We start from the raw sequence: 26,063 nt of genomic DNA, 5'->3' as shown, positions 1-26,063 counted from the left end.
TCTGACTGGCGTGCTTTCCTGTTGGCTCAACCATCCCTAAACTAGGTCTCAGAGTATATTAAGTGAAACCAATCTTTGATTGTCCAGAACTCACCAAACTGTAGCATCTTTTCCCTCACATCCTTATGGAGTTACCAGCTCATTACCTTTGCTTTATTGGAGAGTCTGAAGCTCTCAACTGTTAAGAAGAAACTCTTTTCCTCACTCTTTGGTGCCCTGACATATTTTCTCCTCTCCTAATCAAGAGTTTTATTAACTTTTTTCCTCCCTTCCTAATAATCCAAGAACTTCACCTGGAAGTGACATTTCACATGTAAAGTAAGTTACCACAATTTCACATGTAAAGTAAGTTACCACAATTCTGATAAGACTGAACTTTATTCTTGCAGACATTTAATGTTTTCTTTGAGTTTTGAGAAAGGGTGGTCAACTCTGTTTACAAAAGGATTGCGGCCCAAGCAATTGTCAAGGGAGAATGTTTATATTAGAGAACCAGCTGATTTTAATTGCTCATTTTAATGCAGCCTTTAATATTTACTCAGGCATCACTTTACATTGGATGCCTTCTTTAACTATCCCCACCCCCACCCAAAGACATTGGGTGTGCAGACCAGGGTATATGGTCTATATAAAGGGTATAAAAAGTTTTATCTAAATCTCAAAGTGTTTACCATATTGATTAATCTTTAATTACACAGAATGAGTAAATAATAGAATGAAAAACAAAGCAAATACTGTGGTGCAGGGGATGGTTGCTATGGATGTTCAGAAGAAGAAAGCATTCATCCAATGATTAAACACATTTTCTCTGGAGCAGACTGCCTTTGTTCAAGGTCTAGCTCTCTCACTGACTGTGTTACCGTAAGTGGGTCACTTAATCTATGACTTGGCATTCCTCATTTGTAGAATGTGGATAATAATAGTATCTACCTAACGGGATTGCTTTGAGGATTAAATTCTTACAACAGTGCCTAACACACAGTCCATGCTACATAAGTATTACCATTTATTACTATAACATGTGGTTGACCTAGTAGAAGAGGTAGAATTTGAACTGGAGCTGAAGGATAATTATGACTGGGTACAGGCAGTTATATGCCAGTATGTGTGCACACATTTATATGGCTATAAAGATTAGCAGTAAAGGTGGTATAAATGTTGCTTTCATTTTATTTCTACTGGTTTTCATCCACTACATTGGGTTGGGAAAGTAATTCTCTGGTATTTGGCTCAGTGGAACTTAAACTTCACTTCCTGTCTCTTGACCTCATGACAAACACCGATCTTTTGAGAATGATATTCTTTCCAGTGAGCAGATACAGCGTCAGAATGCTTCTCAACACAGCCTTCAAGGAAGGTCCAGCCTGTGATTGGAGGAAACAAAATGATAAAAACACGGGCATTGGGAGCACGGCAGAGGGAGTGCAGTTAGCATTAATGTAATGGCAAGGTGGAGAGCCGGAGGAGGATAAAAACACGGGCATTGGGAGCACGGCAGAGGGAATGCATTTAGCATTAATGTAATGGAAAGGTGGAGAGCAGGAGGAGAGAAGGAGCAATTAGAGGGATCATTTTTTAAACTATATAAATGTCTAACTAATGTACTGTATATCTGAAACTAATTAAAATTAAAAAAAACACACATATGCCATTCCCAGGTGAGTCTTTCATTTCATAGCGGAGAAACCTGGAGTCTAGAGAAGTGACGTGGCTGGCCCAAGCTGACACACAGCTAGCCAGAGCGAGAACTAGAACTTAGGTTTTACTACTCTCTGGCTGATATTTATTTTTCATCATACATGACTGATATTTATTTTTCTATCACACATATCATTTGGTTAACTCAGTTTCTAATTAGAATGGCTTCTGCCACAATTACATTGATGTAGTTTTAGATGGTTAAATATACATATATATGTGTGTGTGTATGTGTATGTGTGAGTATATGTATATATATACATATACACATATATATATAGTCAAAAGTTTATAAATAACAGAAGTAAAACTAATGAATCATCAAAGTAGTAATTAGTAAAAGTTTATTGTACACACACCAAAAAGACAGTTTGTGAACCAGAAGCGCTCAAACCAAAACATGGAGTGAGGCTCAGGTTATATCGTTATAAAGCAACTTATATAACAGGAAGAAGGTGACTGTTTATTCTTCAAGTGATCAGTTACATTAAGAATTTTCTTAAATGACAGGGAATTTGTTAGTAGTTTGCCTTATGTCAATTTTGATTGTCCAGAACTCACCAAACTGTAGCATCTTTTCCCTCACATCAAATCATTTGCTTATGATTTCCGGAGGCAAAAGCAAGAAATGACCCAGGTCAAGTTAGTCTTGCAAAATAAGCTAAATCAAGCTTTGCTTGCATGACTAAACTAGTTTTCTTCTGCTCAGGGAATTTTCAAGGCTGGTCTCCATTTGTTTTAGATTTTAAAAATATCATATATATATATGATATATATATATCTCATATATATAACATATATTACGTTAAAGATATACAGCTGCAAATAATTGAAAACAAAAGGAAGCAAAGTATGTTTTTTCCCCCATGAGATGTCCTACAACCATGAAATGACTAAGCCTTGCACGTTCTGCAGCAGTACTGACGGCCCTATCTATCTGGCTTAACCAAATTATTGTGACATGTACTTGTGTTCAGGTTGCAAATGAAAAAGCTCCACCAGGCTCAGCAGTGGCAGACTGAGTGTACTTACAGCTCCGTGCTTATAAGTATAAATTGTGACATTTTACTGCTTTTAAATGATGCAGGATGAAATGATTGAAGACGTTATTACGTGGAACAAAATCCAGTCGCGAGTGCGATATTCTTAACTACTTGGTACTTTGAGCTTTTATGGGGGATTGTTAAGTACTTTTACTGAAGAACTGTGGGGAAGCGGTGTTTGTTGCATTAAGACTGTCTCTAGAGAAACAGCGGAGCCTTGACCATATCACAGACATGTTCAGGGAACCCGGCAAGTGGGAGAGAGTAAGTGGTGTGTCCAGCTCTCAGCTGGAATTTAGTGACTTAATTAGCGTTCACTGAAACCCTGGTAAAGTGGTTCTCCATTTTGGCTGAATATTAGAATCATCTGGGGAGCTTTTTAAGCTACCACGCTGGGGATAGGGAGCTCCAGAGATTTTGGTTTAACTTTTCCGGTGAGGCCAGATATTGCTGGTTTTTAAAACTGCCAGTTGATTCTAATGGATAGCCACAGCTGAGAACAAATGGTTTGGTGCTAGAGAAGCAAATACATCAATTAGCCTTTTTTGGTCCTCCTCCTTTTTAACAATGCTCTTTCACGTGGGGATTGCTGTAAGAGTAAGTGTTTGAGCAGGAGAGAAGGATAACAGGTAGAAGAATACCAGGGAGGCTCGGTCATTCCTCAAAATCTTCACCTACTCATTCGGAGTCTGAAAACTCTCCTTGTAGGTGAGTCGCTCATTACAAATTCTAATTACAAATCATGTGTGGAATGTGACTCTATATGCCTTCTAACCTGGAATAGTAAAAAGGTCTTAATTTATTCATTGATTCATTTATTTCATGGGCTTTTACAAAAATACATGGGGCAGAAAAACATGGTCTGTGCTCTCCAGAAGCAACACCCACATAACTGTGGGACCTGGCACAGGAGTGATACAGAATACGCATATGTGGGCAGTTGGCTTTTCTTCTTTCCTCTCCTTCCTTGGAGCGGGTACTTTCTCTGCTTCAGGGAAATGTAACTCAGGGCTGAGGGGATGGTGTCTTCTTTGCATAATAAAGTGCAAGAGATCAGCTGATTGCTTGGATACTTTACCTGTTGGTGAGACCAGGACAAGAACTGCTTCTCTATCTTTTGATTCTACTCTAAGCTGCCCCTCCTCACCCTCAGTCCGTCATGTTCCTCCCATCCAGTGGTGAAAATCGAGATTGCAGAGAATGACAGTGAACCCTTCCTGAGGCTGCATCTAAGGGTAGTCAGGGTGAGGGCCATGAAGAGGTTTAAAGGACTGAGGGACTGTGGAGGTATCAGAGAAGGCTGTTTGGAGTAGGGGTGGCTACTGGAATGCAGGCTGAACCCCACCACCCCCAAAGCGGCCTCTCCCATAAACCTATCACTTATTGAACAAAATAGATTTTCTCACCTGAATCTCAGGTAAAGGACTGATTGATTGTTCTCTGGGATTGTGTGTATTTGCTTGCTTGTTTGTTTTATTTATGGACTGTATTACCTCTCTCCCACCATAATAATGGTTAGTGCTAGGGTTACAAAGGCCATAGAATTTCAGAGAAAGGTCAGGTTCCTATCAATAACCAGAGATATCTTCAGGAAGCTGAAATGTTGAGAGTCACTAGAATTTCATAGACTGTAGACTTTTTAATTGGAAGAATCTTTGGAGAGACTTCACTCCACTCCCTAAATTTTTAATGAGATTATTGTGCCTTGAATAATAGTGACAGAATGGTGTCGGGGATGGTGTGGGGCAGAGGGACCCTTATAAGTAAGGCCATAGAGGAGGGAAGATCTAAGAGCCACAGGAGGGTGGAGAGAAGATCAATTGCCTGGATATTCAGATTTGTTTTAACCTTGAGCAAAGGTGAATTATTTTAACAGAAGAAACTGAAAAATTAATATGAACAAGATATAAAACATTTAAATATGGCTCATGTTAGAAAAAAATACATGAGCTCAGGGAAGTTCTTTGAGGGCTAAAGACAGAAGAGAAGCACTACAATTTACTTGGAAATGAAGCTTTTCCAATATAAACTTAGAAAACAAAAGGATAATGCTTCTTTCTTTTTCCTTTTCCCCTCTTCCCAATCTCTCTCTCTCTCTCTCCCCCTCCTCTTCATTCCTTTCTCCTGTATTATCACTGAGCGGGAATCCAAGCGAAGTGACACAGAGCTTTCCTCAATTGCTGTGTCTCTAGTGATCGGGAGGATGCTATCCAGGGAGTTTATGAATTTACTTGCTGTGTGTGGGGGTAGCTGCACCAGGCAGAGACTGGGAGGGTAGGACATAGGGCATTCGCCTCTATTTTGCAGTCTCCCCAACCCTCACAAACAGACATCTGGATTAAGCGCTGCCTCTGTTAGAGAGAAACAAAAATCCATTAATAAAAAGGGACAATTCAAATTTTGAATTTCATAAGGAAATGATTAAAAGGGTGAATATCATCAATAGAATACATCTCATTGTTCATGAAAAATCTACAGAAATAGACTGTCATAGTAAAAGCACTGTAATTTTATTTTGGAACTTCTGCCTCCTGTTTTCGTATAATTTCGAAGCAAATATCTAAAATTAAAAATTGATCAGCTTTGTCCCACTAATCCTACCATTAAATCTTCTCAATGTTATTACTTTTATTATTGTCAGCATAATAATTGAGGAATGAATCAAAAAGAACCCAAACTCTAGAGTTTGCTCTCAAAGCATTTTCAAGCTCTAGAATGGGTGTTGGAAAATTTAATCCCTAGGAACAACCATGATACTGATAGTTTGGTTAGTTAGTTTTGATGATTCAAAGTACCTAGAAATAACATTCTGTTTCATGGTGAAAAATAGAAGTCCTTTCTTCTAATCAGAAGTATAAGGACTCTTGATGAGATTGGTGAAGCTTTGAATACTGGAAGAAAAGTCAAAGTATATGAAAGAATTCAACTTTTCAAAAAGGTTCTATCTTTTCTTATGGGCAGCCAATCAACTCTCAAATAACTCCCAAAGTGAGGAATAAGTTTCCTTTGGATGGGTTAGATATTTAAAGACAAAGATTTTGTGTATTTAATGGAATTACCGCTTTGAATCAACCCATAAGCAAGACATGTTGACTTTCTAGTTCCAAAATATGTGTCATATCAGACCGTGTATCTTTCTCTGTCTCCAATGTTGCCACCTTAGTTCAGCTTTCATCACCTGTATCAGGTCTTCCTGCTCAGACTCATGCCCATGTCCCACTAGCTCTCACGTAATATCCAGTGTTAGCATTTTATAGTGTAAACAACATCACCTCCCTCTCACATTGCCGCACTGCTTAAAGTCCTACATTGGAGAGGTTTGGATTTTACTCTAATGCAGCCCCCCAAGTACTCCACCCTCCCCAAACCTTCCACTTTCTCTCCAGTACTCTGCTATTTGTTTCATAAGACCTTACCAGAATTTGTAACTATTTTGTTTGCTTATTTTATTCTTGTATCCCATTGCCTACAGGATTGTATGATTTACAAATCCAGGGATTTTTTTCTATTTCTGTCTTGTTCATCTTTGTTTCCTAGTGGCAAGCTCAACATATAGTATATGGTAGACTTTTTCCCCAGAGGTTTTTTAATAAAAAACATTCAAATATCCATTAGAGAATTTTGCAATGAATACCTGAATACCTACCACCTTGTTTCTACTGTACTTTTTCATCACATATCTTTTCATCTCTCAATTTCTCTACCAATACATGGTGGGCTCTTAATATATTTGTTGAAAGAATGAATAAATGAATTAGTGTTACTCCTTTGGTCGATAGCCTGAAGCTGTCCATTCTGGTTTGCCCGTACAAATACTGAGAGCTTCCTTGTTTCTGTGTGGTCACAGTGTATGGGGGACTGTTTTATTCCTTAGAATATGTATCTTGCTGAGCTCTGTACCAGGTACTGTGCTAGATACTGGGGGTTCAGAAATAAGGACAAATTTCCTGATTCCAGGGGCACATAATCTACTAGAGAGAGGAACTAAATATGTTAGCGATGGAAGAAGAAAGAAGTAGAACATGTGGATTAGTAACTTTTTTTTGCACACGTGACTTATTAATAAAGACTGACCAGTGTTATCTTGATGTTAAAACTGACTTATTTCTTGGCATTTTGTGGTTTTTGTTGCACAAGTAGATAAAATCAATTGTTGACTTGGCTAATACCAGTGAAGGGACATTTTATGAGTCCTACTTCAGTGAGTGACAAATGCAAGCATATTTAAACCATGAAACTTTTGGCTTTCCTTTCCTTTTCTTTTTTTTTTTTAAAGTTCTGTATACATCATTGAAACATACAAGTAATAGAAGCAAAGGACAAGCATAAAAGGTGTTCCTAATATAGACTAACTATGGTCAAGGTAAAGAACATCTCTGTCTGGTCTAGAAAACTGACAGAGCAGGCAGGGCAGGTCGAACTTTTTTCCCTTCTGCACACAGATCATATTTTTCCAAATTGTGTTTGACTATATTTTTTGTACCCTGTTATTTATTATTTTGATTGTTCAGAGGAAATACTTACCTTCAAAGTGACATCCTGGGGCAGTGGTTTACAATATCCTTTATTAAGCTTTGCTGTGTCTATTCACATTGTTTTAATTCTTATTTTTAGAGAGGGGATTTTAAGAAGGTCAGTGCAGTATATTTGTGATTAAATTCCAGGAGTACTTAGCAGGGGTCCACGTAATAAGGGTATTGAATCATTGTGAACTGAGAACACATCAAAGTTTATGCTTTAACTGAGAATCCTCTGTTAAATATTTAAAAGTGAAAGCAATCCTTCAAAACAGGCATATGTGCCTGGACAGCACAGAAATGGTGAACACAGTACTAGGGTAAGCAGAAAAGGCAAAAACTGGGAACTGGGTTTATTGTTTTTCTGACTTCAGCTCTCTCCTCATACCTCTTACTGCTTTTATTTGCTGGTGTACTGCTTTCCAACATTTTAGTGACTCCCAGCCCTTCAACTTTCATTCGCTCACGTTGTCCTCCCATGGGTTCCCATGTGGCAAATATTTCAGGGCCCAGTGTAGTTCTGACTTGGATACGCTCCCTTGCTTTGCCACTAGTAGCTGAAGGTCCTTGAACGAGGAATGTATCTTTTCCAAATTCCAGGTTCCTTCCCCGTAACTGGTAGACCTTAATACCTACTTCAAAATGTAAAACATGTCCACCATGGAGTAGACCCTTGATAAATGTTAGTTTTACCCTATCATTTTAAGATCCATTGCCACCTGCATTAGTGAGAAATGATAATTTTGGGAAGAAATATGGATTTAGGCACCTATATAGTACACTATGAGGGAAAAGCAAATCCGGAGGTAGATATTTTATTTATAAAATTAGACTTAAATTTTTTTTGCAAAAACCAACAAATACATGTTCAGATCTGGTTTATCTTCAAAACACGTGTTTGTTTTTGTGTTTTTAACAAACATGCAAGTTAATTTGGCATGCCAAACATCTTTCTCTCTAGCTGTCTTTGGAAAATTTTTTTTTTTTTCATACCATGAGGGTGCAAATATTGTCTAAAAACTATTTACATTTTTACCCTCCAGAATTACTAACATTAATATTTATTGAGAAGAAAGAAAAACTGCAAGGTTCAATCTTTGGCATTCACATTTGATTCAGCAGTATAATTAAAAACATAATTGTTTTTAAGATAAACACTTTGAAGGAAATTTAATAAATCTTGTTTTTTTCTCTGCAGAGGAGCCACTGTATCAAAACATTTAACTGGATCTGTTGAGTTCCTGCTGGTAGAATATTACTTCCAGCCTATTTATTAGCTTTTCTTCCTGTGGCCCAATGCATGCTTCCCTACCCCCACTCACTCCACTGAGTGAAAACACAGAGAGAAAGCAGTTTCTTTTCTTTCTCCTCCCTGCCAGCATCATGCAAGGCCAGGCAACATCACAAGTCACAATACCTGAATTTATATTTTGTTTCTTATACTTAAAATTATTTTGTATTATAATACTTACTGGGTTATTTAAAATCAACATTGTTGATTTTAAACTATTATAAAGCCAGACTTTTAGAGACATTTGAAACAAGTCATGAACCATGTCTGAAAGGAGATAATTGCCTCCAACTTATTCTTTTGCACTTGAAGTAAAAGAATTTTAGGTATCAGCAGTTTACTAGAAAATGACTTTAGGGGGCCTATATAATGTATTCATATCTTTTTCTATATTGTAAACAAGGATATAATACTTTCGATAGTAGCCATGAACAAATTTTTAAAAATATATCCTTTAGTATAGAATAGGTATCAAGTGAACATTTTAAACATGATTCTGGTAGATCTCTTATGAGCCTACTTCCCAGAAAGTTTTTATGTGACATTTCATGATTTAAAAAAACCCAAAAAACCTAAAGTATAGATTTAAGCTGAGAAATATGCTGTATGTGAGGTAAGGTCATTGAAGTACCTATAGTCTGATGCAGAATGTAATATGTACAAAAGAACCTAGAGAAACATCTATTTCAAATTTCAGGCAAGATATAAGAGTGCATAGAGAATAGAGAGCTTTTTAGGTCACATAGTGAAAGAAGACACAGTATTTAGCTAAAACAATGTTGTAAGCAACATATACATGTGCGGTGCCAATTCACAGAATGCACACGAGATCAATTAGAAATTGTACTGTGATAGCCACATATTTTGGAGAAAAATTCCCAAGCCAGGCGGATGTGGATTGGGATAAAAACATAGGCAGTATACACCACCATAGCAACAATGGTTAATAAGATGGTATTGAACATGGATTGCTCCCAGGGCTCTAAGACAGCACAGCAGCTAATGATTTGGTATTGATAGTAGAGCCAGGAGAAATAGTCTTTCACACGCCTGAAATCCATGGTTGGCTCCTTCAAGCTGCAGAAAGTCTGTCCTGTTAAAAAAAAGACAGCAGATTAGAAGAAAAATAAGACAAGGAACCAAACCCAGAATCTCCTTAGATTTTCATGATCTCAACATGTTAAAACCTTTCAAAGAATGTTAATGATTACTGAATGGCTTGATACTAATATTATTTGGAAATAATATGCAATATTTTAATCATACAAATTAATAATATTCCCACTACTAATAATTACTACTATAATTAACAGCAACAATATTATTAATAGTAATTTTCATCTAAAAATGATAATTCCTAGTAATAACTCTAGTGATATTAGTATCTACAAATTAAGGCTAACCACATTTTCTTTATTCATGTATAGAGATAAACTATTTCCTACAACATATATTCTGGAAGAATATTTAAAGAACTGCATACAGAAAAGACTTAATATAGCAAGCCTGCGGCTGCTATCTTTAGAAGGTCCCACTGGCAAATTTGGCCCTTGGCTGGCATCTGGGATCTTGGGTTTTAGAATGATCTGTCCATTCTCTAATGGATAGGATGATTCACTATGCCTAGACTGTGCAAGCTCTGTAATTAATAGTGAACATCTGCTTTATTCTGGGAGTCTGAAATTTTGGTAATTACCAGGCAAAGAGTGTCCACATAACCCATCCCAATAAAAACCTTGTTGCTGAGTCTCTAATGGGCTCTTCTGAGCGGGAATATTGCACGTGTATCACTGCACTTTTTGCTAGTAGAGACGGGAGTGTACTTGGTGTGTCTGCTCATGGTGCAGGTTTCCTTCGAAAATCCACCATATACATATATATCAGATTCCACCTGTGTCTTTCTTCCTTGCTGATCCTGTAATAAACTATAGCTGTGAGTACAACTATATGCTGAGTCCTGCAAGTCTTTCTTGTGAGTCACTGAAAGACTCAGTGGGGCCCTCTGAAACAACAAATGGGAATCCCCAAGTGCACCTTTGGGTGGTCTTTTTTTTTTTTTTTTTTTGATATGGAACTCATGAAAACCATATAAGTATGTTTTGTTGGCCCTCAGATAGGACAGTTATAATCACATGAAAATCTTCCTAGAATGAAGAACATCTATCATTTAAGATGATTCTTGAGAAGATTTTGTGGACTTTCATAGACACGATAGGTGTCTGTGGGGATACAAGCTGACTTTTATGCCTGTTTTGCTTACTCCTAAGAATATAATGGTGCCACATTATCTAGGTCCAGTTTAATAATTTTCACTATTCAAATCAGAGTTAAAAAATTTTGAAGATTTTTTCTATCTTCTGATCTGAAATTTTCTCTCTTTGATTCTCTTTTGAGTAAAGCAAGATGTTTTTGCTCCATAAGGCTGTGGTGGAATCCTCAGGCTTTGAGGAGACTCTCATGATCCTAATGCCTGGCACAAAGATAGTAATCAGTAAATACTTGCTGAATGAATGAGCAAAGGGATGAATGTTACATAACCAACTTAAAAAAATAATCATAGATCACTCTTACTCCCAGCCTAAGTGGGATATGGTTTACTATTGTTGACTTTCAATAGCTTGGCTTTGACTAGTAACACTGTCTGAGATGGGTAATTCCCACAAAAACTTAAAATGGAAAGTCTTTGTGTTATCAGCTCACAATTATCTGTAATAATGGCCAGGATAATTCAAATAAGCAGATAATACAACTGAAGTTGTTTCACTTTCCTGCAAAAAGAAAAGTCAGCCTCCTCTCTTTCCTAGAAGCTGGAGTAGGAACGAAGTAATTGGACTGAAATGCCTTGTCCTGGTAGGTGGACCTTGGTGAGAAGTTGCCTCTAACAATTCTTTTTTTCATTCCAAGCTCTGGTTGCAGAGAAAGAGCTATGACCAGTAGTGTTAGGTCTTGAAGGTAATGAGTGACAGCAGGAGTGATCATTTCAGTGAGTGAAAATGTGTAAGCATAGAGATTTTCCACAGAAAATTAGAACTGATCACAATTTGAGCTTTTAGGCTGTCCCACTAGATAACTGTATATTTCAAACTAAACTTAATTTTTAAAAATCTCATTCATAGCTACCCACCCTTGCTTCCTCTGCATTATCTAGACAGAGTTTGGGGCGATGCCAGATAACTGATTAGGTTGTGAGAGAACATTCATCAGTTGTTAAGTTCCAGGCTGTGCTAGGTGAAGGTAGGAGAATGATGGCTCAGACAGGTAGAGACTCGCTGCTTAGAAAGCTTGTCCCACTTGGGGAGACAGGTAGCAATTAAATAATATAGACAAATATTTAATTATTAGCCACGTTATACCCTAAAGGAAAAGAGCAGTGTATAAGGGGCTGTGGGAAACCTGGTCCAGTCTGAGCACGTCTCTGAGGAAGAGGTATTTGAGATAAGATCCAAGGGATAATTGCGAGTCAAACAGATAAATGGATAGTCAGGTAGGGAGAATGGCCAAGACAGAGGGATCAACTCGTATTTGTGCAAAGGTTAGAGGTGGGAAGGGGCTTGATAGGTGGTGGATCGGGGCAGAGAATAGAGCACAGAGATCTGGCGAGGGAGGCTGGGGGTATGAGAAGACTGAAGAGGAGGAAATGATCAGAGTGAGGCCAAGCACTGTGGGGCCTAGTTGGATAGGCTAAGTATTTTGGTCTTTATCCTGTGAGTGTGGGGGCTCCAGAGGTTTTTAACAGGAGAATATTGTGGTGGGTGTGAGAAGGTGGGTGTGAGGCTTTAAGCTCCTATGGACATGTTGCCTTCCTTACACTCTAAAACCAAATTGAAATGACTTTGAATACCAATCGTTTCAGAAAATCTATGCCTTTGTTTACCTATGGGTATTACTTGCTCAGAATCAACCATGTACTGACAATCTATTTAAAATATTAATACTCTTAACTTTTATAAATGAGTTAAATAATTCATTGAGAAATATTATTAAATTTTTCTATACATTTTAGCTTTTAAAAATGAACCAGTCAATTGCCTGGCAATTGATTTCTACTCTAAAATTAAATTCTTGCTTGAACAGCCCCAGTGGACACCTTGATTGCAGCTTTGTGAGAGACCCTGAGGCATTCAGCTAAGTTGTGCCCAGGTTCCTGAGCCATAGAAACTGTGAGATAGTCAATGTTTATTGTTTTTAGCTGTAAAAATCAATCCATTTTTCATCTATCATCTATCATCTATGAATCATCTATCAATCATTTATCATCTATCAAGAAAATGACAGATATAAACCATACCAACATGCATTACACCAAAGGTGGATACCTTGGTGACATACTGCTAAAAATATAAAGAATTAAGATTAAAAATTTTTTTTCTTGCCAGTATCCACAGTCCCCGGTATCATTTCCCAGCCTTCTCAGTAGCCAGCTCTGACACGTAAAAAGTGCTTTTCATTGTCACATCTCACTTTAGTCTCATGAAGTCTAAGAGTCAGCCAATAAGAAGCACTGATTTTTTTCCTCTTTGATTTTTTTTCCTTATTGATGAAAAGTAATTTTAAAGATTGTTTATTGTTTCTTATTAGGAAAGGGTGAGAAGAGAGAGAGAGTTGGTTTTTATTGTAAACCATCTGCTACAATGTATTGTTAAAATATGCACTACATTTAGGCTCTAGATCTGCCTAAGTAATATATTTCTACGGCCTTTTGAGTCTATATTTTAATCTCCTTTGAGACTACATGAAAGATTTAAAAAAATCTTTAGACAATTTAAAATGAGTAACATGGATAGGAGATTTATTAATTCATTAAACAAATACATTTTGAGTACTAATTATATGGTTTCTTCTGAGTAGTTAAGGTTTCAGAAAGAATCTATCCCATTGCATAAGAGACGCTTTTATAGGCAGCAGCAAACTAGACCGTGAAAATGCAGGGGAGGAAAAATAAATTTCTTTCTACCCTTCTAAGTTCTTCTGGCTGGTCTAATAATCAAATTGACATGAGACAGATTAAAAGGAGAAAGTAACCCAATTTGTTATTTATGTACATATGAGGATTGCATAAGGCTATTGAACCTCAGGACAAATAAGGTAGTTGAGGCTTATATGCCATTCTATACTAAAGAGAGAGAGGCAGGGGTCTAGGGCTTCAAAGAGAGAGTAGACAACTCACAGTCTTGCTCAGGAAGTTCTTTGTTGGTGTTCTCTGTCCTCGGAAACTGAAATGGTAGAATGTTAGGCAACTGGAATGAGAGAAGAGTAGCAGTTGTTTTGGTAGGTGAGAATTTACCTGGGGGGTATTGCTGAAGAATTGATCCTACAGTTCTCCACCACCTAAAAAAAAAAGTACTCCAAACTATTGGATTTTCTCAGTAAGGGATTTCCCTTTCTAGACACTAGCTTTTAAAAGTAAATCTTCCCTCCTGGGGGGAAAAAAGCTTTACACATTTTGGGTTAAATTTACTTCCAAAATGTCAGAATCTGGGGCTGAAGAGAAAGGTCAGAAGGACCTGCAATTAATTTTGGGTTAACTCCTTCCCAACTTATTTGAAATTCTACATCAATCGCTCAGCGCTTTTTTTTTTTTTTTTGTGCTTCATATTTGAAACCTGAAAATCTGAGAAGTGAAAAAAGTGTCCTGCTGCAGAAAGAGATGCTGTGTCTAAAAAGAGACCGTGTCTGTACTCAGCAGTGCTCCTTGGAAAGAACTCAACATGACTTACTCACGTTCAAACCTTCCTTTAATTAAGCAATTTATTTTTAAAAGGAGCAGAGTGATTTCCTCCTAAAGAGTGCAGCATGGAAAGGGAGATAAGAAAAAGTAAATTTACAGTAGAGAAGACTAGTAAGCACTGCCTTGACAGCTGATCAAGGCCCACATCAACTGTTAAATCCTTTTGGTAGTGTGTATCCATGAGCTCCTCACATGAAAATGGCACTTTACCTTTGTGGTCTTCCTCCTAACCCATGACCTTAGTCTAATAATCATGAGAAAAAAATAAAATATCAGGCAAATTCCAATAGAGGAGCATCTTAGAAAATACCTGCCCAGTGCTCCTTAAAACTCTCAAGGTCATCAGAAACTAGCAAAGTGTGAAAAACTGTCACAGCCCAAAGGAGCTTGAGGAAACATGATGATTAAGTGTAATATATTATCCTGGGTGGAATCCTGGAGCAGAAAAAGGATATTAGGTAAAAACTAAGGAAATTTGTGTAAAGTATGGGCTTTAGTTATTGATAATGTATCAAGATTGGCTCATTAATTATAACATGTGTCATATGTTAGTTTAAGATGTTAATAGGGGAGACTGAATGCAGGGTATATGAGAACTTTCTATACTATCTCATTTTTTCTGTAAGTCTGAAACTGTTCTAAATAATAAAGTCTATTAAAAAATTTTGAAGGCAAAGAAAAGAGAAAGTCTTGCAAGGTCCAGAGTTATCCCTATTCCAAACTCCAATGAACTTTGCTATGTTGTTCTGACCTTCTGAAAACTCTTCCTAAAAACTCTGAACATAGTTAAATAATACCTTCCATAAAGGACTGGATTTCAAACATTTTTAAACATGACAGAGAAGAAAACTACATTTTACATTATGATCCAGTGTACATACACACAAATAGCCATATAACTAAAATAAACATCTCTTAAAATAATATTTTGAGGTACATGCTGGCATTTTTTTTCATTCTGTTCTATTTTATTTGATTCTACTATATTCTATATTATTCTCTTTGTTCATTAAAAAATACCCCAATTGTGAGCTACCACATTGATTTCTTAATCCTTCTATTTTAAAGCTTAACTCAAATGCGACTCTTAAAATGTCTCTGCACTGTCCAATATGGGACCACTAGTCACGTGTGGCAATTTAAATTTTTAGTGTTCAATAGCCACATGTAGCTTATGGCTACCATACTGAACAGCATAGAGATAGAATATTTTCATCAATGCAGAAAATTTTGTCAGTGTTGTGGACTCTCTCCATCCCTTCCTTGGGCTAATGAAATAGCCTACCAACTTGTCTCCTTACCATCTTCCATGCTGCTGCTGGAATTAAGTTTCTAAAATTACACATTCACTTCTCTGCTTGAAATCCTTTAATGGCTCTCCATTTCAAACACGGGAGGCCTTAAGGACCTTCACGGTTTGATTTGTTCACCTCTCCAGCATCATCTCTGAACTCTCCTGCTAAATACCATGTTTTGAGGTTTCATGTTTTAGTTCATTCTCTTTTCATTTCTAGAAATGTTTCTGTGCCCCTTTCTCATCTAGATAAAATCCTATTTACTCTCAAGACATAGCTCCTAATGTTTTCCTTTCTAGAAAGGAGATCTCTCAAGAGACTGCCCTTCCCAAGGAAAACATATTGCTTTTTTTATGTGTTACCACTGTAGCAACGTTTTAGAACTTATACTGTATTATAATTAGCCACATACAATCTGTTTCTCCACTAGAGTATGAAGTCTGTGAATACCAGGAATATGCCGCAGTCATCTCTTTATCCCCAGTGCCTGGGATGTAGGATACTTATATGATGGCTAGTGAGCTGGTAGGTTGGCTGGCTGGCTGGCTGGCTGGCTGGCTGACTGATTGACTGACTGACTGAATTACAAAGTTATCAAAGGCAGGAACTGAACTTATACTTATTTAATATTTCTATAGCACAATGTTGAACACTTAAAAGGTTCTTATGAATTCTCTTTCTATGCTTTCAGACAATTAGTTTGAGACAGATTGTTTCTGAAAATCCAATACAATTGTCTTTTGTAGGATAGAAGGGAGCTGGTACTAACTATATTTTTAATAGAACAAATGCTTTTTTACTTTTTCACACTGTTAAAAATTCATGGACTTTCTGGGGAATAAAAAAACACTTGTGAGGTGGTTTTAAATTCCATTAAAATGGCTTTTACAAGTGCTTACTCTATGTGAGCAACAATTTAAGATTGGTAGGTAGAAAAGTGGTTCTAATGGGAAAAAATCCCAGTATGGAAACCTCTGGAGACCTGAATTTCTTCCCTTCCCTTCCCTTCCCTTCCCTTCCCTTCCCTTCATTTCATTCCTTACTTTTCTCTTATCTTTACTCTTTTCTCTTTATTTTCTTCATCCATCCATCCATTCATTCATTCATGCATGCATGCATTCATTTTACTGTGTGTCCTTGGGCAAGCTCCAAAACTTTTCTGTGTCACGGCTTCTCTCTGTAAAATGAAGGCAATCGATAATTGCCTCTAAGTCTGTCTCAGTGGCATGGCTAGGAGTATAGGGAAAGGTTTTGAGCTCTTTAGAAGTAACAGTAATAGTGGTGTTTATTGTTGTTCTTTGTGAATTGGTATAACTTTAAATTATTTGTAAGACTTTACTATATTATAAAGTCAAAAAGTCTTTGTGTAATATTCTATAATGGTTACCTCAGTAATGGAGTGCTTTGTGTATTTTATAGGAAAAAAACCACCTCAGCCTTTATTTATGTTTGCTAATTGAACTGCCTAGTACATTGAAAAACAAACAAACAAAAAACAATTCAGGTATATAGCCACTACCACAAACCACTACTTGAAAGACACTGCAATCTCTAGATGAATTTTAAATGTGTCTTGGGCAGGGCCACCATATGCCATTGTGTGGACTGTGCACTGCGTAAGCCGCTGCTTTAATGTGAATCAGTTCATATGATTAATAGCAAAACCTCACATCGTGTCTATGTAAGAATCAGGCACAGTATTAGTTTATTGGCTTCCCTGTTTCCAGATATCGTGCTCTAAATTTTCTGTGGGTGACTCTAATATTTTCTGTGCCCCATTGAAAATTCCACCCTTGCTTAACATTTTCCTGGAAATTTCCTTCCAATCTTAGAATACTCTCCTCCAACCATCCTTTGGCAAGTAAATCCTCATGCTGATACCAGGGTGAATATTAGAAGTCAGACCAGAAGCGATGGATTTGAAGTCCAAGTGTTTAGAGGGAGTTAAGAACAACAAACCGAAAAGTTTGAAATGAATCAAAGCCAAAGAAGAAAATCAAACAACCATAGAGAACTTTCTTTATCCGTTTATAAAATAGTTGGACAATTCTATAGACCCCCCAGAGAGATCAATCCATGTTACTCCTTTTAGGCAACTTATTTACTCTAAGTTTTATAATCTTGTACTTAGAAGTGAGTGAAATAATGCACTAAAAGGAAAAAGTCTCACCAATAATTTAAGTTATCGTTGGTACAGTGTTGGTTTGAGTTATACACGAGAGCTGAGTGTTTTTGTGGCTATCTGAACCAGTCTTACTGTTTCCAATTTTTACTAACACTAACAAAAGGAGAACAATAGAAAACATGTATTTCTAGTTCAACTATCAGCTGAGGTCATTGGGTGAAAAGGCATGCGCTGAGTAACTGCAATTTCAAAGCAGGCCTTATTGTTTGACATTTCTGAAAGACTCCAGGATTTATGAATGAAGGATTCTTGGCTGGGAAAGAACATTTGGAATTTGACTTTAACAGAAAATTTTATAATAATTTAAGAAATACTAAACTCAGATTAGATTAATCTCAGTGTTGTGTGGTTATCAAAAAGACGATCTATCTATCATCTATCTAGAGTAGCAAGTATGTTAATAGATGTTATAAATAGAAAGAGAAATTTGTAATGGGGGGTAAGATGTCTTGTTCCTGCTGTCTTTTCATTTACTCATATTGAAACAGGGCAAGTATCCCTGTTATTTCTGCCAATATTAGAGTGGAGAGTAGGGCTTCTGGGCCAAGTTTTTAACTATCATGTCATTTCTTAGGATAAGCTTCTTTATAACTATTTTATATGAGAGAGAGAGAAAAAAAAGAAACCCTATTATAAATAAATAAAGAAAAAAGAGCATAGCTTCTGGGTAGCATTTTCCTTCTGAAGATACTGTCCCCAAGGGATGCCAAATTGTTTTTAAAGGTAAAAAGTAAACAGAGCTGCAACACTAACAGTGGCCTTAAAGTCAATAAAATTCATTAAATGTACATACATTTTTCGCAATAGTCAAAAAAGTGAAAGCAATACAAACGTCCTTCAGCAGAGGGATGGATAAACAAAATGTAATATTATTCATCCTTAAAAAGTAAGGAAATTCTGAAATATACTACAACACAGATGAACCTTGAGGGCATTATGTTAAGTGAAACAAAAAAGATAAAAATGTTGTATGATTTCACTTCTATGAGATATCTAGAGTAGTCAAACTCATAGAAACCAAGTAGGATGGTGGTTTCTAGAGGCTTGAGGAAGGAGAAAATTAGAAGCTGTTGTTCAGTGCGTATGGAGTTTCAGTTTTGCAAGATGAAAACTTTCTGGACACTGGTCGCACAACAATGTGAATATGCTTAACACTACTGAACTGTAAATTTAAAACTGATGGAGGTAATACACTGTTATGTTATATATATTTTACTAGAATTGAAAAAATTTAAATGTCAGTGAATATCTCTAAAAATTATAAAGGACCGAAATTTAAAACCGTACGTTAAAATAATCTGAATAATATTTTTAAAACGTCATTGAGATTCTCAGTTTGTCATGGGCCATTACCATTCTAGCAAAATCATATAGATATACCATCCAAAGCTGAGTAAATGAATAACCCCAAAGATCTTTAATAATTGTGAGGTCCCAAATGGAGTTTCCTTCTTGGTTTTCAGGATATAAGGAAAATTGAGAATTGTCATACTATTTAAAAAAACTTCTAAGAGAAGAATCGACATGTTTAGGTTTATTCTTGGCATCAGTGAAATTCTAGTAGCTTAATCTCCTGCAGTACATGTGGGAAATATAAATTCTATGATATGAAATTCTTAAGATATGAAATAAGGAGTTCATAAGACCCCAATACCGAGAGCAGCTGAAATTGGTCAGCTGAAATTACTTGTCTACTGTCATTACAAACCCCTTTCCTGAAAACCTGTGTTCCATGCATATCATAACAGTTCTGCTTTTCTTTTTTCATCTCCAGCTCTTCTTGGCCAGCAAACCCACAATTTGGTAAAAGAACTACTTGCTTACTGTTCATTTCTAAGGATTCGGTCTTCTTAGGAGCTAGAAATCGGACCATGAAAAATCAAGCCTTTAACTCATACCTAACTATCATTATATTTGATATGTCTTCAGAAACAGAAGACTTTTTTCCCCAAGGAACAACTTGAAGACAAGGAAAGCGAGCTACTACAATACTGATTTGTCAAAAGCATATCTGCTGATTATTCGTTCCCAGAGTTCTGCCAAAAGAAATCTGGTTGTATAGGCAGTGACTCAGCCAAGACTCTTCCAATAGTATTTTCTAATACCAATGTCTGTTTTCTTTGTTTTGTTTCGTTTTTGTAACAATGCATAGATTTGCTCATAAAACTTTTTTTTGTTTTTTTATTTTTCTGTCCTTTGTCCTCCTCTTTCTTGTCTTCCTCTTTCTCATTCTTCTGGCTTATTCTCTATTCCTTATTACACTGTCTGGAAAGCTTCTGGTGATGAGCAGTGTTTCTCCTGTTTTGTGACCAGCAACACTGCTTCTGGTGATGAGCAGTGTTTCTCCTGTTTTGTGACCAGAAACTTCAGCAACACTGAAGTTTCACAGGTGTGATTTTTGTGGCAATAGTAATATAGCCCGTTGCTTTTCACTGCCCTTACCTTACCCGCTTCTGTCTCCTAGTTATTACTGCTTTTAGGAAAATGAGTGGAGAGATAGGCTGACTCCATGAGTCATGGAGATAGACCCTTTGTTGAAGTGTTCTTTCTGCCAACTCCCAGATCAAGGGACGTTTCCCTATGGGCTGGTTAGCACTCTAGGTCAGTTAGTTTCTGGAGTGGTGATTTGGGTGATGGTGAGGTAAGGGGAGGAGAGAATGGAAAGGCAGGAGTTTATAGAGTTATGTCAAAACTTGCTTTTAGGCAATCAAATTACATACTCTAATTAGATTTTGTAATCTTGTACTTAAAAGTTACTCAAATGGTAAACTGTACTAAAAGAAAAAACTTTACTGACAATTTAGCTGAGTGTGTTTCTTATTTTCCCGGGAAGAGCGCTGTGGACTGACTACTTACTGTTGGCTTCATTCTCTTTCTCCTTTTCCCAAGTATGTGGCTACCTGTACATTTGTAGTGAAAAATAGAGAAGTATTGAACTCCAAGCTTGTTCTTTTAAATGGGTAACAATTGTTTGTTTCCTAAAAATTTTGTTAATTCTCAAGTAAATGTGGAGAAGGCTAATGACAGCTGGGCATATTAAGAAAAGTATTTTCAACCAACTGATTTTGTAACCAATTTAACAACAGGCCTAAACTAGATGAGATGAAATATTCTTTTCCCTCTTTGAATAAATAAAATGTTCTCTTCCCTGTTTGTCAAGAATATCAGAAGGAATATCCCAAGTTATAAAAATATTTAAATTGGCTATCGTATGGTGGATTCAAAAAAGGTATGTCTACATCTTGGAAGCTGTGAATGTGATCTTATTTGGGAAAAGGAGATTTGTACGTGTAATTAAGTTATGGATCTTAAGAAGAAATCATCTTGGATTACCCAGGTCAGTCCTAAATTCAATACAAGTGTTCTCAGAAGAGAGACGCAGAGGAAGAGGCCATGAGAAGACAAAGGCCGAGATTGGAGTCATGTAGCCATAAACCAAGGACCACCTGGGGACACCAGAAGCTGGAACAGGCAGGGGAAGATTCTCTCCTAGAGCCTCTGGAGGGAGTGCAGCCCTGCTGACACCTTGATTTCAGACTTCTAGCCTCCAGCACTATGAGAGAATACACTTTTTTTGTTAAAGCCACCAAAATATGGTACTTTGTTACATCAGTCCTAGGAAACAAATTCAGATCTCTCCCTTAAAAACACTAGAATCTTATAATGTGGAACTCTTTAGGGAACAGAAACAGCCTTTATGAAGTATCACTGTGGCAGGCACTGGCTAGATACTTAAATAATTCCTATTTTTTAAAATTAATTATATTTATTGAGGTAACACTGGTTAATAACATTATATAAATTTCAGGTGTACAACATTATAATTCAAAATCTGCATACTCTATTGCATGCTCACCACCAAAATTTAGTTTCTATGTGATATGTGTGTGTATCTATATCTATACCTACATATCTTTATTAATCTATTGATGGACATTTAAGTTCTTTCCATGTCTTGGGTATTGTAAATAATGCTGCAATGAACAAAATATATCTTTACAAATTAGTCTTTTCGTATTTTGGGGGTAAATGCCCAGAAGAATTGCTGGATCATGTGGTAGTTCTATTCTTAATTTTTTGAGGAACCTCCATACTGTTTTCCATAGTGACTACACCAATTTATATTCCCACCAACAGTATACGAGGGTTCCTTTTTCTCTACAACCTCTCCAACATTTGTTATTTCTTGTCTCTTTGACAAAGCCATGTAACAGTGCAAAGCAATATCTTATTGTGGTTTTGATTTACATTTCCTTAATAACTAGGATTGTTGAATATCTTTTCATATAGATAGAGTATAGACATATAGTCCATTGGACATCTGTATGTCTTCCTTGGAAAAAATGTCTATTCAGATCTTCTGCCCATTTTTTTTAAATTGGATTTTTTTGTTATTGTTGAGTTGTATGAGTTGTTTATATATTTTAGATAATAGCTCCTTATTAGAGGTGTCATTTGCAAATAGCTTCTCTCATTCAATTGGTTGCTTTTTTGTTTTGATGATAGTTTCTTTTGCTGTGCAGAAGCTTTTTAGTTTGATGTAGTCTGATTCATTTATTTTTGCATTTGTTTCTCTTGCCTTTGGAGTCAAATTCACGAAAATAGCTATCTCTAAGACCAGTGTCCAGAAACTTAATGCCTATGTTATCTTCTACTAAATAATTCCTATTTTAAAGATGAAACTGAGGCCCACAGTCTCACAGTGGACACAAGGGTCACTGAGTGTGAATCCTGGTAAGAGGCAGCTTGGTGAGCAGTTACAAGCTTTGGCTCTGGATTCTGTCTGGGTTTGACCCTGGCTAAGTTCCTCAACCACTTGGACTCAATTTTCTCAACTGGAAAATAGGAATGATAATAGAATTTCATATGATTTCTGGGAATATTAGAAAGTGAAAAGTAATTAGAATAATACATAGAAGGCCTAAATGAATGTTAACTATTATGATTACTACACACAATACTACTATACTATTGCTAAGGCTATGAATACCAGGCAAAGAATAAAAGAGAATGAGATCATTTTTAAGGCAGAACGTGTGAACTTTATCAGTCATAAAATTAGAAACCACTTTTAGAGAGATTATTCTTCAGAATATTTATTCAGTTCTGGTGTGGCTGTCATAAAGGAGATAAAAAATATATTACCTTGTTTCAAAGACAAGGAAACTGGGACTCATTAAGTTTTGTGTGTTGCTGATCAAAGCCAAGGAGGAAATAACACTGTGATTTAGTCCTGGATTCTCTCACTTCAAAATGGTCTGTCACACCACACTGCCTCCTGAAGCAGTTCTTTACAAATGCTGTCTAACAAGTATTTTTTGAAATAGTAAAATCAGGCCGTCTTATCAATAACTTTACAGTAATACTGGAGTTGCCCAAACTGTTTTGAAATGAACAAATTATTGCCAATCATTTCAGAACCATAAATCTCCTAAAAGACTGTAGCAAAAGGGAAGGATTAAGAAATAATCATTCAGAAGATAAATCTTTTTTTTCTTTAATCTACACCCACTATTTTTTTCCATTTGCTATAGATTTAATAAAAATGAGGCAGGCAGCTAGTGGTAATCTAGTTTATTTTTTTCTCATTTGATTTTCTTTCTTTCTTAAAAATAAAAGAAACAAAGCAAACGAATGTCTTATTACGAACACTGACCATCCTCACTTTCATTGTTAACATTTTTGAAAGAAAATGTTTTCATTTTTTCATATTTCGCTCTTAATTTCTTCCATCTGGTTAACTAATAACTTACCAAAACATTGACTCCTCTCTTCCATGAAAGGTACTCCAGGGTAAGATGCTGCTCCACTTAAATAAAATATGAAGGATGCTGAAACAGAAGCAGCCTTTAACCAACAAACCCATAAATAAGAGAGTAGATGGTGCTATGCAATCCTGACATTGGCGCTTGTACTGGGATTGGCCAGAGCTTCTTAATCTGGAGGTCAAGGCCTTGGGAGGGAGGGTATCTAAGAACTCCTTGAAATGTTTGCAAATTTTGCACAGGCACTTTTCTGCACATACTTCAGAGAAGCCTGTAATGTCTGTAAACTAAGAACTACTGTTTCAAGGCCTCACTACTAAAGCCACATTTTACTCTTTTGTGTCATTTTAAATGTCATTACAATATCAAGTATATAATAAACGTCTGTTGGTTGCTTTAGTGAGAACCAGAAGCTTCATTTTCTTAAAGATGTCATCTTATAATTAAAAGGGTCAGATTTCTAAAAGTGAGACCCCATGATATGATCAGAAAAATTTACCTGCCTGGGAGAGAGTCCAGGTTTGGATTCTTGTGCTTGCTCTTCCACAGAATGGTCCTGTGTGCGTTACTTGTCCTTTTGGAGTGGCTGTTTCTTCATCTGTGAAATAAAGATTTGAATAAACTCAAAGATGTCTTCAAATTTTAAAGCAATTCTCTTCCATGTAAAAGATTATTAAATCCTTCACTAAGTTAGCCTTATTTTTAAAATTCTTTTTAGAAAAGGTTACAGTTGAGGGTTGTGACATTGGCTAGTGACTTCCCAATGTGCTCTTAGGACTATAAAGTGTCACATTACCATCTATGGAAGGATCGAGGGGAAGCCCCAGGTAGGACATGAGATAAGGCTAAGAGCCCATCACCTTGCTTCTTCTATCAGAGCAGCCTGCTTTTAATCTGTTTTTTATACTGGATTTCTGGGTGGTATTTTGTTTGTAGAAAATGTTTCTTGATTTTAATTAGTCTGTTGATATCCATGGGGGGGAAAAAAAAGGAAAAATAGATTAGGTTAATAAATCTATTTAAAAATCTGTCTTTGAAAAAGCACTGGAAACAGCCAGAAACCCTAAAGCTTGTTTCCTATTTTGTTATTTATTAGCTGTATCACATCAGACACGTCAGATAGTCTTTCTGAATCTTTGTCCTCACATATAGAATGATGACACTACCTTATTCATAGGATAATCATAAGAATAAAGTGAAATAATATTTTTGAAAGTGTTTCATAATTGGTAAAGTGTCATAAAAATGGTGAGTGGGTCTTTAGTGGTGAGCCCCAGGGCTATGTATTTTGTTGTGACCATTATAGCATTTTTGTCCACCTGAATTACATCATAGAAAGTATGGGTGATCAAATTTGCAGATGAACCAAAGTTATGGGGTGGAGTTATAAAAGACTTAGCAGATTATAGAGTTCCAAGAATGACTGAGGGTAAAACTTTCAGGGCAATATAAACTCTTGTTTTTCAGTTTAAAGAGTCAATTGTTTAAGAGTAAGATGGAGGAAAATGTGGCCTATAATCAGTTTAAGAGAAAAAGACTAAGGATTTTTACTTGATATCAAGTTCATTCTGAGCCAATCAGGCTGTAATATGGTTGGCAAATAAATAAGTAAACCAACTCTTAGTCCATTTGGGCTGTTATAACAGAATACCAAAGACCGGATGGCTTATAAACAACAGACATTTCTTTTCCACAGTTCTGGAGACTAGGCAACTCAAGGTCAAGTCACCAGCCTTGGTTGCATTCTGGTGAAGGCCCTCTTCCTGGTTCATGGCCAACACCATCTTGCTGTGTGGAAGGGGCAAGGGATCTCTCTGGAGCCTCCTTTATAAGAGCAGTAATCCCATTTATGAAGTCTCCATCCTCATGACCTAAGCACCTCCCAAAGGCTCCACCTCCTAATATCATCACCTTTGGGAATTAGGCTTCAACATATGAATTTTGGGGGGACACATTCAGATCATAGCACCAAAATTCTTATATATTTATAGAAGTACAGATGAGAAAGGAGGCTACAGCTCTTGGCTTTGATTAGCATCCTTCTTCCAACTGTTAGAAAACAATGACTCTAGCAAGTTGAGTACATCCACAGGAAGCTAGATGGAGAAAGTCTGGATGGTTTCCAGTGGGAAATGTTGAGAGCAGACTTTGGGGAGGAACATGCCATGGAGGTCTTAAAAGATCTAAAAGATTTTCAACAGTGTTACAAGCTGTCATGGAGGGGAAGTTTTGGAATTGTTTTACTGTTTTCAGAGGTGAATCTCAGAAAAAGCTTTAAACAATAAGAGGTAACTAAAGGGAAGAGGCTGACTGGTTGAAGTAGTGAGAATTCCATTAGGGAAACTGTTCTAGCAGATACTGGACAACATCTTCGGAGGGTTGCTTTTATCACAATTATTTTCTTTTTTCCTCTTATTTTCTGATGTTGGCCAGGCATAAATGAATCAGGAGGCTTTGGTTAGAAATAAATGATAAAGATTTATTTAAGTGTCTTAGAGTTTGTAAACTAGAAACGTAGCTAGGCAAAACCTAGAAGTGTTC

The 26,063-nt window shown here is 36.6% G+C and overlaps 1 protein-coding gene across 7 annotated transcripts in view; it reads right to left on the bottom strand.

Moving 5' to 3' along the window:
- Positions 1-7,292: 7,292 nt before the first annotated feature.
- SPTSSB (serine palmitoyltransferase small subunit B) overlaps positions 7,293-26,063 on the bottom strand; it is a 27,001-nt gene continuing 8,230 nt past the window's right edge. For 2 of the 7 annotated variants that reach the window (XM_025044257.1, XM_015586489.2), the window contains 3 exons: positions 24,022-24,120; positions 23,511-23,588; positions 7,293-9,642 (listed from right to left, as the gene is read on the bottom strand). In XM_025044257.1, coding sequence (XP_024900025.1) covers positions 9,380-9,642; positions 23,511-23,535 — 288 coding nt within the window. In that variant the 5' untranslated portion in view covers positions 23,536-23,588; positions 24,022-24,120 and the 3' untranslated portion in view covers positions 7,293-9,379. Of the gene's footprint in view, positions 9,643-16,615; positions 16,750-23,510; positions 23,589-24,021; positions 24,121-26,063 lie in introns of all 7 variants that reach the window. The other 5 variants (XM_025044261.1, XM_025044258.1, XM_025044260.1 and 2 more) reach the window with 5 other exon arrangements.

The sequence above is a fragment of the Pteropus alecto genome, unplaced genomic scaffold, assembly GCF_000325575.1.
Source record: "Pteropus alecto unplaced genomic scaffold, ASM32557v1 scaffold81, whole genome shotgun sequence".
In the NCBI taxonomy this organism is placed as follows: domain Eukaryota; kingdom Metazoa; phylum Chordata; class Mammalia; order Chiroptera; family Pteropodidae; genus Pteropus; species Pteropus alecto.
This window is presented reverse-complemented; position numbering and strand designations above follow the sequence as displayed.